The sequence below is a fragment of the Peromyscus leucopus genome, chromosome X (genome assembly GCF_004664715.2).
Source record: "Peromyscus leucopus breed LL Stock chromosome X, UCI_PerLeu_2.1, whole genome shotgun sequence".
In the NCBI taxonomy this organism is placed as follows: domain Eukaryota; kingdom Metazoa; phylum Chordata; class Mammalia; order Rodentia; family Cricetidae; genus Peromyscus; species Peromyscus leucopus.
In genome coordinates, this window is record NC_051083.1 from 15,960,929 (window position 1) to 15,974,319 (window position 13,391).

Below are 13,391 nucleotides of genomic sequence, written 5' to 3' on the forward strand. Positions count from 1 at the left end.
TGTGGTTGCTCACTGGTTTAGCGTCATACTTCTGTTTGGCTCTTAAGAACTGGCACGTTTGAGAGTCTCCACACCATCTGGCCGGCAGGAGTGAGAGTTCTGAGTAGTTTCGATTTGAACTAGGGACTGATGAGGATGGCCACTGCTGTTAGGGAGTTCTGAGCTCCGGTGGGCGCTAAGTTTGTGCGGTATGCGACCTACCTGTCATATTTTCTTTGCATTCGGACCGAGGATGGGCCTGGGAACTGATTGGTTGCCTAGAAAAGTAAGAGATGGAGGGCCACGCAACGCATATTCATTAGCATATGTTGAGGATTTACCATTTCATCATCCTCACCTCCTGCGATTGATAAGGGGGCGGGGAAATTGAAGCCCAGAATAGCGTAGATTTCCTACTGGCAGAAAACGCCCACCGACCTTGGAGGGTCCGGGTCTCCACCCCACTCCTGACTTAGTCTCAGCCAACAGGGAAGATAGCACCGCGCGAGGACAGGGCCTGACACATACGGAGGGTTCCTATTGGCAGAAACCACCTTCTCCACTTCACTATTGGTCCGCTCCATCAGGCTGGGAAGCCGCGAGGGCTGGGCGGAACTGGGGCTGTTTGGGAGCCCTCAGGTCTGCTTGGGAAGTCGCGAGCCTGTGCTAAGAAGTAGCCCTGCGATCGCGCCGCCTAGGTGAGTGCTCTCCGCCAGCCAGCGTACCCCAGTCCCCACACATGCCCAGGCCCTCCCAGCCACCTGCATGCGAGCCCTGTCCTACCCCGCGCCTGCGCGGGACCTGGGCCCTAAAGCAGTTGTCCAGACGACTGAACCCTCTCGTTAAGAAGGTTCTGGTTGTGATTGGTGGTCTCTGGGTTCGGTTTCCCTTTCTCCTGGTTAGCGCCGCCCGGGAGACGGTGCCTTTGTTACTCCTTCAGGCTTATTGGCGGCATGGCAAATTAATTTCCTGAAGTTGGCTTTTGGAACTTGGTGCTTGGGGCTGTAGCTCTGATGGGTCATCTCTGCAGCCCCCCAATTGCATTTCCTGGACCCCGATGGTAGGGGTAGCTTCCAGTTGAATGATCCCATCCACTCTCTCCCGCAGTGGACCCAGGCTGTCTATGTTCCTGTGTCTTTCCACCAAACTGAGCCCCAAGTGCTGGGACCTGGCTTGGTGACAGTGACTCTCCCACCAGACTGTGACCAATGCGGCCCGTGGCCAGGACTGATCCCTGTGTGTCCTTCACTATCTTGTGACCCCTGAGGGCTGAGATCAAGGCCTTTGGTACTTGTCACCTCCACCAGACTGTGACCAATGAGGACTGGGACCAGGACTTGTACGTGTGTCCTTTACCACATTGTGACCCCCTGAGGGCTGAGTCTGTCACTAGTAACAGGAAATACAACTCTGTGTAGCTGGCAGTGCATCCTGATGTTTCCCACGCAGAGCCTAGGGGCCTCTGTGTAGGTTCATTGGAGGCCTGGAAACCTGCCGTGTAAGAAAATGTTAGGCTATATCACAGTGAAGCAAAGTTAGCGAGTTTATTAAAGCAGAAAACTGCGCTTGAAGAGTGTGTTAGGAGAGGAATGCACCGAGGTGCCCAGCAGAAGCTATATATCTAATTTGGGGGTCTCGGGAAGCTACTTAATCTCTGAGTTTGTTTATTTGTTTAAATACAGGATCTTGCTATGCAGTTCTTGCTACCCTGGAACTTTCTATGTAGACCAGGCTAGCCAGGAACTCATGGCAATCCTTCAGCGTCAGCCTCCAGAACGTTGAGATTTCAGGCATATGCTAACACATTGTTGTACGTAACTCTGAATATTAGGGAAAGTATGTGCTTGTGAACTTACTTTTTTAATCCACTGTCTTTGAAGACCAGATTTCAGTATAGTATATAGACTTGCAGGTGAAGAAGGTAGAGGAAACATGTTGATCAAAGGAATCCTCACACACATTTGACAAGGACATTGGACTTAAGTCCATTAGCCTGTTTTGACAGTTTTGGTTTTGCTGTATCCAGAAACAGGATATAGTTCTTTTACTAGTGGACTGATTAAGTATGTCAAAATCCCTGGCGTCATTACCAAGACAGTGAGGAGGACCTTTGTCCTGCTCAGGCCCACTTTATTTCCTAACTAGCTCTCTGGTCTCACCAGTCTCAAGCCAGGCCCATTTCTTATTGCTATGCCTCCCAGAGGCATGGTACAAGTCTTTATTATTTATGCAGGTTCATATTTTAGTTATACTCTTTTTTGTTTTGTTTTTGTTTTTGTTTTTTCGAGACAGGGTTTGTCAGTGTAGTTTTGGTGCCCATCCTGGAACTCGCTCTGTAGACCAGGCTGGCCTTGAACTCACAGAGATTAAAGGCGGGCGCCACCACCGCCCAGCCATTATGTTCTTTCTTTTAAGATTAATTTTATTTTATATGTATGGGTATTCTGCCTGCTGCATGTATGTACCCACAGAAGACAGAAGAAGGTGTTGGATCCCCTGGCACTGGAGTTACAGATGGTTGTGAGCCACCATGTGGGTGCTGAGAATTGAACCCAGGTCCCTATAAGAAGAGCAAGTGCTCTAAACCACTGAGCTGTCTCTCCAGTCCCAGTTATATTCTTCAAATGGTTCAAAATTAGGGTTTTTTCTTTTTCTTTTTTTTTCCCTCTCTGTCCTTCCCCACCCCTCCCTCTGAGACAGGGTATCGTTGTGTAGCCCCGGCTGTCCTGGAACTCACTCTGTAGGCCAGACTGGCCTCAAACTCACAGAGATCCACCTGCCTTCAAGCGCTGGGACTAAATGCCTGTGACACCAGGTCCAGCCTCTTTGGTCTGCTTTTAATCCAGTCTTCCAGTAATTCTGTCAACTAATCGATCCAGTTCATTTACATTTCTTGTTGCAAACTATTTGGATTTGGATTAATTATGTGCTTTCTGTTTGTGCAGGTTTTTCTGTTCCTTTTTTCTCCCTGTTTATCTCCAGGCAGAGAGTATCCCATAGAAACATGACCACCAATAAGGGCCCCTTACACCCATACTGGCCCAGGCACCTGAGGCTGGACAACTTCGTGCCTAATGACATCCCGACCTGGCATATCCTGGTGGGCCTGTTCTCCGTCTCTGGGGTCCTGATTGTAAGCATGTGGCAGTTGTCCCATCGAGCGTCCGTTGTCCCCCTCGGGACTTGGCGTCGACTGACCCTGTGCTGGTTTGCTGTGTGTGCGTTCATTCACCTTGTGATTGAGGGCTGGTTCTCTTTCTACCATGAGATCCTTCTTGAAGACCAAGCCATCTTATCCCAGCTCTGTGAGTCCTGACTTCTTGTACTGTGGGAGGGAATTTTCCGGGTAGAGATGGGCTTTGATAGTTACCACCCCGGCCCCAGGCATGCTTGCTTGCTTTATCTTTCTTTTTTCTCCCTTCCTTCCTTCCTTCCTTCCTTCCTTCCTTCCTTCCTTCCTTCCTTCCTTCCTTCCTTCCTTTTTAAATTCTGTTAACTTCTTTTTAAAGCCTAAGCAGTTGTTACCTGTGCTGGGATTCTTTTTTTAATTTTTAAGATTTATTAATTTTGGGCTGGAGAGATGGCTCAGTGGTTAAGAGTGCTTACTGTCTTCCAGAGGACCTGAGTTCAATTCTCAGCACCCACATCAGGCATTTCACAAATGCCTGTAACTAGCTTCAGGGGATCTGACACCTCTCTGGCTTCCAAGCACCTGTACACATGTGATACACACATGCACAAGTACACTTATACCCCTAAATTAATTAAAAAATAAAATAATTAATTTTTATTTTATGTATATGAGTGTTCTGCCTGTGTGTGTGTGTGTGTGTGTGTGTGTGTGTGTGTGTGTGTGCCATGTACATGCCCATGGAGGCAGGAAAAAGGCACCAGATCCCCCTGAAACTGGAAATGGGGATGGCTGAGATTCTTTTAAATCCTTTTTTGGTTTTTTTTATTAATAGTTTTAAATTTAGTTTTATGTGCATGGGTGTTTTACCTACCAGTATGTCTGTATATATTTTATTTTATTTTAATGTGCATTTGTGTTTTTGCCATGGGTGTGGGGATCCCCTGAAACTGGAGTTATAGACAGGTGTGAGCTGCCATGTGGGTGCTGGGAATTGAACCTGTGACCTCTGGAAGAAGAGTCAGCGCTCTTAACCCCTGAGCCATCTCTCCAGCCCAGTATGTCTGTATACTACATGTACGCAGTACCTGCAAAGGCCAAAAGAGGGAATTGGGACCCCCCAGAAGTGGAGTTAAAGAGGATTGTGAGCCACCATGTGAGTGCCCTGTCTTCTAGAAGAACAGTCAGTGCTCCTAATGCTGAACCATCTCTCCAGCCCCAAATTCACATGACATTCATAGGCTTTTTATTTTCAGTCTCATGTAGACCTGGCTGGCTTGGAACTTGCTATGTAGATCAGGCTGGCCTTGAACTCACATAGATCAGCTGCTTCTGCTTCCCAAGTGCTTGCATTAAAGGGTGTGATACCATGCCCCACCCAGTTAGGGACACTTGTAAGCCTCCATGGAGACACTGAACCCAGGTCCTCTGCAAGAGCAGCAAGTGCTTTACTTTCTACTGAGTCTCTCCACACCCTCAACTTACCTGTTTGGTTTATTGATTTATTTATTTTTATTTTCTGTGCATTGGTGTTTTTCCCTGCATGCATGTCTGTGTGGGGTGTCAGGTCCCCTGGAACTGGAGTTACAGACAGTTGTGAGTTGTCCTGTGGGTGCTGGGAATTGAACCTGGGTCCTCTGGGAAGAGCAGCCCGTGCTCTTAACCACGGAGTGGTCTCTCCAGCCCCTACTTGTTTGTTTTGTGACAGATCTCACCGAATAGCTTTGCCTGGCTTGGAACTCTCTGTGTAGATCCGGCTGGTCTTGAACCCACAGAAATTCTCCTGCCCCTGCCTCCCAAGTACTGAGATTAAAGGTCTTTGCCACCAAACCCAGCCTGTTAACTTTTTGATTGAGCATATATTCACGAGTCAATATCAAACCATTTAAAGAAATATGCAGTGAAAAAATCTACCTTCTGTCTACCATGTTTCTCCAAAACTCCAGTAATTATTTCAGGAGCAAGGGGTAGCTCTATTGTAGAGCATGTGTGTAGCATGGACAAGACCCTGGGTTCCATCCCTAACACCAAAAAAGTTATATTTCTTTTCAGAGTTTATTTGTGTATAAGCTACACACATGAGCCTCAGTTTACTTGGCTGTGAAAGGGCATAACAGTACATACCACACTTCTATAAGGCACTTAGAACTGTGGCAAGCAGTAAGTGCTCTCTAGTGATTCATGTTTATTCTTTTTGGGTGTGTGTGTGTTGAGACAGGGTTTCTCTGTGTAGCCCTGGCTGTCCTGGAACACACTCTAGCCCAGGCTGGCCTCGAACTCACAGAGATCCGCCTGCTTCTGCTTCCATAGTGCTGGGATTAAAGGCGTATGCCACCACCTCCCGGCAGCCATCTTCTGTTTTTTCCAGACGATATCTCATGCAGTCTGTGCTGGCGTCTAAATATCTGTAGTTAAAGGATGAACTTGAACTTCTCTTCCTCCTGCCTCTGTCTCTCAAGTGCTGAGATTACAAGCATGCGCCATCACCCCTGACTCTCACACTATCATCTCTGCCTCCTTTTATTCCATATGCCTTGAGTGCCATGCACTAATAGCACCATTGTTGTCTATCAGTCTTTACACATGTTCTTCAAACACACAAACCCGAGAATCGAAACTGCTACCTCCATTGTACAGTTGAATAAACTGAGGCATAGGGATATTGTAAAGTTTCTTGTCATATAGTGATTACCACTCATAAGAGTTCCTTTTCCTGACTTGATTCTTCATGTGTCTGTTTTCCTCAGGGAAAGAGTATTCCAAGGGAGACAGCCGATATATCCTGTAAGTATTTTGCCTGTCAGTGGAAATCTGTATTGGTTTGGGGCCGTGGTGAGTTGGGGCACTAACACATTGTTCTGGGCAGAGCACAATGATGCCAGTGTCCATCTTCTCTTGCAGTAATGATGGCTTCATCGTCTCTATGGAGACTATCACAGCTTGTCTCTGGGGACCACTCAGCCTGTGGGTAGTGATTGCCTTTCTCCGCCAGCAACCCTTCCGATTTGTCCTACAGCTTGTGGTCTCTGTGGGTAAGGAGAAAACCTATACCGGCACTACAAGGGTTAATGGGGGAATCTATAGATACAGGCACATCCCTGTGGGTGAGATCTCATAAGTATCCATTCAGAGGTGAGACATGCTGAATTATAAACTCCTCGGTATTCTGAAACATCCAAATCTCTTTCTGAGCCTGCCTCTCCAGCAGGAATGTACATTTCTCCTCCTTCTCCATCAGAGTCTCCTATGAAGGTTACTTGATATAGTCCATGTTGCCCAAAGTCCCTGGGTCCTCCAGGATCAGGACCTAAAGTGTTAGTTTTTTTTTTTTTTTTCATATATGAGCTCTCTTTAGTCCTGAAATCCCAAGTTGTCATGAATTCTAGGTTTTATTTATTTATTTATTTATTTATTTATTTATTTATTCATTCATTCATTCATTCATTCATTCATTCATTTATTGATTTTTTTGAGACAGGGTTTCTCTGTGTAGTTTTGGTGCCTGTCCTGGATCTTGCTCTGTAGACCAGACTGGCCTCGAACTCACAGAGATCTGCCTGTCTCTGCCTCCTCTGCTGGAATTAAAGGCGTGCACCACCGCTGCCTGGCGAATTCTAGGATTTTAAACTACCTTCAATTCTAGATCTTTGAGGTCTCCTGAGTTGAATTCTCTATGCTCTTGCTGGGTGTGGAGGTACATGCTTGTAATTCTAGCATTCAGAAGGCTGAGGCAAGAGGATTTTGAGTTTGAGGTCAACCTAGGCTACATACCAAGACAACTCCCCCCCCCCCCCCCCCCCCGACACACACACACACACACACACACACACACAAGGGAGGGAGGGAAGGTTGAAGGGAAGAAAGGAAAAACAATTCCCCAAACTCTGATTTCTGCAATTTGTACTTTCGTTATTTCAGATTTCCAGCTTAGGTTTCAGAATTTGAGTTGAGCTGAGTCCTTAAAGAATGACTTGGCAAATGCCATGGGAGAGAGTCTGACTCCGCTTCACTGTCCTCACAAGGGTTTTTTCTTCTCTTGCCTCCCACAGGCCAGATATACGGGGATGTGCTGTACTTCCTGACAGAGCAGCGGGATGGATTCCAGCATGGGGAGCTAGGCCACCCCCTTTATTTCTGGTTTTACTTTGTTATCTTGAATGGCATATGGCTGGTGGTACCTGGAGTCCTCGTGATTGATTCCATAAGGCATCTCACTCATGCCCAGAGCATGTTGGACAGCAAGGCTGTGAAAAGTAAGAGCAAGCGGAACTAAAGAGCAGTAGAGTGAGCCGGAACAGCGCTGACGAGGCGCTCTGCCTACCTCCCAGGAGACTCAAGTCCTCCTCGCAGGTTGAAGGGTCACAACTACCTGACGTGTCACACTCAGGCTGATGAGTGGGTACAAAAAGGGCCATAGTCCAGGAAGGTAGGGAATGTGTGGAGCTACTGCCAGGAAAAGATGTAAGAGAAGGTTGGGGGGTGGGGGTCCATGATGGTGGCAATTTTCAAAACTGGGAAATAAAATATCTTTAATTATAATACTGAGAGATTTAATTCCTAATCCTAGTAATGTCTTGTTACTAACCCGGCAGACCTCTCCCATCACTTAATCATCCCTAGGCCTCCATCATCACGTAGATATCCCATGTCTGGCCTTCCAAACCCTTAACGCTTACTCCAAAGACTCCCATGATTCACCCTGTAGAACCTAGAACCCACTGCACAGACCTCCCTTCAAGATCACCCTGTCACTTATCCCATGAATCCTGCCAGGAACCCCGTAGTTCCCTTTTGTTAGCTTGGGCTGCCGTAACTAAATGATATGGATTGAGCAGTGAACAGCAGAATGGAATTCTCGGTATTGGAGCTGGTCAGTCAAAGTGTCGGAAGGTTTGGCTTGTTTTTTGTTTGTTTGTTTGTTTGTTTGTTTGTTGTTGTTTTCTGAAGCCTCTTCCCTAGCACTGAATTCTGTGTTCTCACATTTCCCGTGTGCTCAGCTTCAGTCTGTATGTACTCTTAGGACACCATTCAGATTGGAGTAGGTCCCATTGTACCAGCCTCATAGCCTCATTTTTAACTTCATCACATCTTTTTTTTTGTTTTTGTTGTTGTTGTTGTTTTGTTTTGTTTTGTTTTTTCGTGACAGGGTTTCTCTGTGTAGTTTTGGTGCCTGTCCTGGATCTTGCTCTGTAGCCCAGGCTGGCCCCGAACTCACAGAGATTCACCTGGCTCTGCCTCCCGAGTGCTGGGATTAAAGGCGTGCGCCACCACCACTCATCACATCTTTTAAAGACTCTATCTCCAAACTGACCACTTTCTAAGGTTCTTAGAGTGACGACTTCAATATACGAACCTGAAGAGGACACAGTTCAGTCCATAACATTCCTGCCCTCTGGGCTCCCTAAATCACATCCTTCTTTTTTTTTTTCAGTTTTCAAAAAAAATTTTTTTTGAATGCCGAATGCTGTTTATTGAAGGAGGGAGGAGGTCTTAAATACAGGCTTACAGCACAATGGGAGAACCCCGGAGGGCAGAAGTTCACTACCGATGTTTTACAATCTTGCATCTAAGCTGTTAACACCCAATATGCAGGATACACAATCACATCCTTCTTGCATGCAAACTTTCTTTATTCCCATCCCTCATTCTCAAATCCTTCACTCTTTCTGGAATTAACTTTTTCTGGGGTGAAGTTAGAGTGCTGGAGACCAAAGAGAATACAAGTTCTTAAACTCAGCTCTATCCCTGAGACACATTCATCACTCATGATTTAACTTTGCTTTGGTTGGTTTTTTGTTTTTTTCTGTTTGTTTGTTTTTGTTTTGTTTTGTTTTGTTTTTTTGAGACAGGGTTTCTCTGTGTAATAGCCCTGGCTGGTCTGGAACTCATACTAGACCAGGCTGGCCTCGAACTCATAGAGATCTGCTTGTTTCTGACTCCCAAGTGCTGGGATTAAAGGTGTGCACTGCTGCCACCACCTGGTGAACTTTTTTTTATTTATTTTTTGGTTTTTGTTTTTGTTTTTTTGAGTCATGGTTGCCTTATATAACCTAAGCTAGCCTGGAACTCACTATGTAGTTCAGGCTGGCTGCCTTTCAAATGCTAGCTAGCATTGTAGGTTTGTGCCACCAAGTCTAGCTTTTTTGATTGATTGATTGATCAATGATCGATTGATTTGGTGACAAGGAATTACTGTGTATTCCAGGCTAGTCTTACCATGAAGCCCAGGCTGAAGTTGAACTGGTAATCCTCCTGACATCTCTGGCTCAGCCTCTCCAGTGCTAAGAGTACAGGCATGTGCTATCATGCCCAGCTCCTTCTGTGGATTTTTAAAATTTTACGTTTATCTTATTGAGTTTGGCTATTTTCTGTGTACCATCTGTCTAACACCTGTGGAGGCCAGAAGGAGCATCAGATCTCCTGGGACTGGAGTTAGAGATGTTTGTGAGCCACCATATAGGTGCCAGAAGAGTAGCCAGTGCTCTTAACCCCTGAGCCAACTCTTCCCCTGGCATGGATTTTTAATCCTAAGTCTCAACTAAATATAAGGATAAGACTTGAGGTATGACTTATCCTTAGGCAAGAACTTCTTACTTTGCTGTGAACCTCTAAAATCAGTTTTCTGTTTGCACAATGCAGTGGCAAAGTTGGGAAGAGGTGCACGCCTTTAATCCTAGCACTTGAGAGGCAGAGGCCAACCTGGTCTACATAGAGAATTCCAAAACAGCCAGAGCTACATAGTGAGACCCTGCCTTGAAAAAAAAAATGCAGTGGCAGGACAGATAGATCCCATTCCACAATGGAGAACTTGAAAAGAGGAATGGGATCACAGAATCCAAGTAAGTGAAAATCCCATTTCAGTGTTAAATCCCCTTGACTTGATGCTACATCTTCCGGGTAGGGGTCCTGCCTCTGAACCTGCTGGGGCCAAAATGTTACTCTTAACCCGGGGAGGCAGCTTGTCCCACTGAAACCAAGGAATGGGCTGCCTTTCATAACTACGAGGCAGACAGTTCTACTCCAATCACTCTTCTTTCACAACCTGAAAACCCTATTGTCCTGTCCTGTGGAACTCGAGTGGGATGATGTGCCCTTATTTTGCCCTGTCCTTGTCCCTCTCAGTCTCAGCTGGCAGTGTCTGCTGGTGTTACCATCCCTTTACTCCTGGATTCTGATAAGATGGCTGGCCAGATCAGTGAAGTATAGCCAGCAGTGATTTTTATAGACTGTCTAGCCATCTCTCCATGCCCATGATGTTTCCTCTTTAACACTTTGCTTGGTTTTTGCAATATGAGACAGGCTGAAAATATTCTAAGTGTCCTTGTTCCTTTCTTCCAAACACTTCTTTTTTGTTTGTATTTTGTTTTTTGAGACAGTGTTTCTCTGCATAGTCCTGGCTGTCCTGGAACTCACTCTAGATCAGGCTGGCCTTGAACTCAGAGATTTCTTAGTGCTGCCTCCCAAGTGCTGGGACTAAAGGCGTGTTCCACCACCGCCCAGCTCAAGCACTTATTTTTTGGGGGGATTTTTTGTTTGTTTGTTTTTGTTTTTCAAGACAGGGTTTCTCTGTGTAGTTTTGGAGCCTGTCCTGGAACTCACTCTGCAGACCAAGCTGGCCTCGAACTCACAGAGATCCGCCTGCCTCTGCCTCCATAGTGCTGGGATTAAAGGCGTGCGCCACCACTGCCCAGCCCACTTGTTTTTCAATTGCTCTGTTCCCAATCATATTTTTCTGTTAAGCAGCAAGGAGAAACCAGATTACAACACCTTTTCACTTTTCTTTCTTTTTTTTTTTTGTCTTCTTTCTTTTTGTTTGCTTGTTTTCTTTTGTTTTTCAGGTAAGTTCTCATGCTGTAGTCCAGGCTGGCCTGGAACTAATTATGAAGCCAGAATTGCTTAAAGCTCATGGCAATCCTCCTGCTTCCACCTCTTGAGTGGTGGGATTACAGGTATGAGCCACTAGTCACCCAGTCATCTTCAGTGCATTTCTTAGAAATCTCAACTGAAAATCCAAGTTTACCGCTCCTGAGTTCTACCTTTAGTAGAATAAACTCAGTCCAGTTTCCATTTCCATGTGAGATCTCAACAGAAGCATCTAGAATGTCCATATTTTTTGTAATAGTGAAAGGATAGGAAAAAGATATATTAAATGTGGTCACTTGGAGAAGAGAAGGAAATAAAAGGGCCTGGGGACCCCAGTTCTGTCTTTGGGGTGTTCTAGGTTTAAATGGAGGGGAAATGGTGCAGGGATCAGGAGTTAGGCATAACTAGGCAGTTATGCATAACCTGGCCAGGCGGTGGTGATGGCGGCGGCGGCACATGCCTTTAATCCCAGCACTCGGGAGGCAGAGCCAGGCGGATCTCTGTGAGTTCGAGGCCAGCCTGGACTACCAAGTGAGTCCCAGGAAAGGCGCAAAGCTACACAGAGAAACCCTGTCTCGAAAAAACCTAAATAAATAAATAAATAAATAAATAAATAAATAAATAAATAAATAGGCAGTCCTGGGTGAGGGAGAGTCCGGTGTGTCATTATCTCCCTCCCAGTTCTGTATGGGGGTCTGGAGAAGTTAGTAGTTGTCAATTCAGGGAAGCCACCTGGTTCTGTGAGCCGATTGTGTCTGCTCCAGGGTATGGCCTGCTCCAGGGTACGGCCTTGCCATCATGGATAACTGCCCCCTGTGGGTGTAGTCTGCTCAGCAGCTTGCCTATTGCTCAGGAGTAGTTTAAGTCCCACGTTAAATGGATGTGTTTCGATCCATCCCTGTTGAGTTCAGGCTGTGCCTTGCTCTACAGCACTTCATGCTTTGCGAAACACTAGCTTCTCAGGCTGTCTTGCTTTGGGAGACTCCATTTCAGAAGCTGCATTTGATAGCATTTTGAGTGTAATCCCCGAGGCAGGATGACTCTGCACCTTGGTGGACACATAAATAATACCATCTGTCGAGTGCCACCTACAGGACACAGACTGATGTTACTTATTTCTGAAAGAAAGCCCCTCTAAATTTACCCAAGTAAGCCAGACCATATGAGCACATTAGTATACTTAAAATTGTATCAGGAAATCCAGGACCAAACAATTATCAAACACTCCAGATCAAAGAAGGGATGCGGCATCCTCACCTGGACCCCATAAGGAGGAAGACATTGAGATGCTGATGCCACCCACCCCACAACCTATCAGCTGACCCTCTAGGGTGTGTGTCAAGGGACTGACAGGCAGAGAAATCGCGACTGTCCCAGGAGTTTCAGCTTGACTTGGTCACCGCTGTTGATGTGACCTGCTCTAGATGCCATCACTTGTCTGCCTGTCTGCCCACCTGGAATCTGTTCTGTACTTTGTTTGTATTGATGTCACAGTCTTTCATCCTGTCAGGACAGGACGACTCAACCCTGAGGCTCAACTGAATTCTGATTCTGTGGCTTGACTCTACAGTGGGTCGGTCCTCCAGCAGACCGCCATTAGGGTGGGTTACCTAATGCCTGAAGAAACTTGCCTTGCATTTCTGTCAGCCTCTTGAATGTGCTTATTTTTACTGTCTTTTTAGATTAGTTTTATTTTATTATTTTATGTGTATGGGCATTTTGCTTGAATGTATGTCTATATTCATGTAGGGCATGAACTAGAGTTAGAGACAGTTGTGAGCTGTCGTGTGGGTGCTGGGAATTGAACCTGGATCGCCTAGAAAGAGCAGCCAGTGCTCTTAACCACTGAGCCATCTCTCCACCCCCAACCAACAGTCTCTTAAGGCAGTTATCTTAGTCTGCCTGGGCTGCTATAACAAAATACTCTCTAAACTGGGTGTCTTATAAAAAACAGAAACTTCTTTAGCACAGTTCTAGAAGTTAGTCCTAACATGATCATCTACTGAGGGCCACTTTTCACTTTTTCACTGTGTCCTTACATAGTTGAAGGTTTAGAACTCTGGTCTCCCCACCACCACCACCACCACTGCCCAGTTGCTCTGGTCTCTTATTTGGCCACTAAATCCTATATCCACCTCCTAATATTGTCAGACTGAAGATTAGGTTTCAATATAGTAATGGGGTGACACAATGTTGAGACTATAAAAATCAAGGCTTTTTAAAGCTTGTACCTCAAAACTCTTCCTCCGCCCTTTACCCAGTTACAAAACTACCTCCACATCTTTAGATGTTATTTACAGTAGCATCCATCCTACTCAATATCAAGTCTGTATTAACAATATGCCATAGATCAAGAGGCTGTGGGGAGCACCTGAGCTTGTTTCCCAGCACCCACTTGGGGCAGCTCACAGTTGCCTGT

The 13,391-nt window shown here is 45.9% G+C and overlaps 1 protein-coding gene across 1 annotated transcript; it reads left to right on the forward strand.

The window, feature by feature from the left end:
* The first annotated feature begins 565 nt into the window (after window positions 1–565).
* LOC114701311 (EBP cholestenol delta-isomerase) lies at window positions 566–7,648 on the forward strand. The gene is made up of 5 exons (XM_028881395.2): window positions 566–677; window positions 2,925–3,284; window positions 5,857–5,893; window positions 6,011–6,141; window positions 7,159–7,648. The coding sequence occupies exons 2-5, from the start codon at window positions 2,984–2,986 to the stop codon at window positions 7,380–7,382; spliced, it is 693 nt and encodes a 230-aa protein (XP_028737228.1). The 5' UTR covers window positions 566–677; window positions 2,925–2,983; the 3' UTR covers window positions 7,383–7,648.
* The last annotated feature ends 5,743 nt before the right edge of the window (window positions 7,649–13,391 follow it).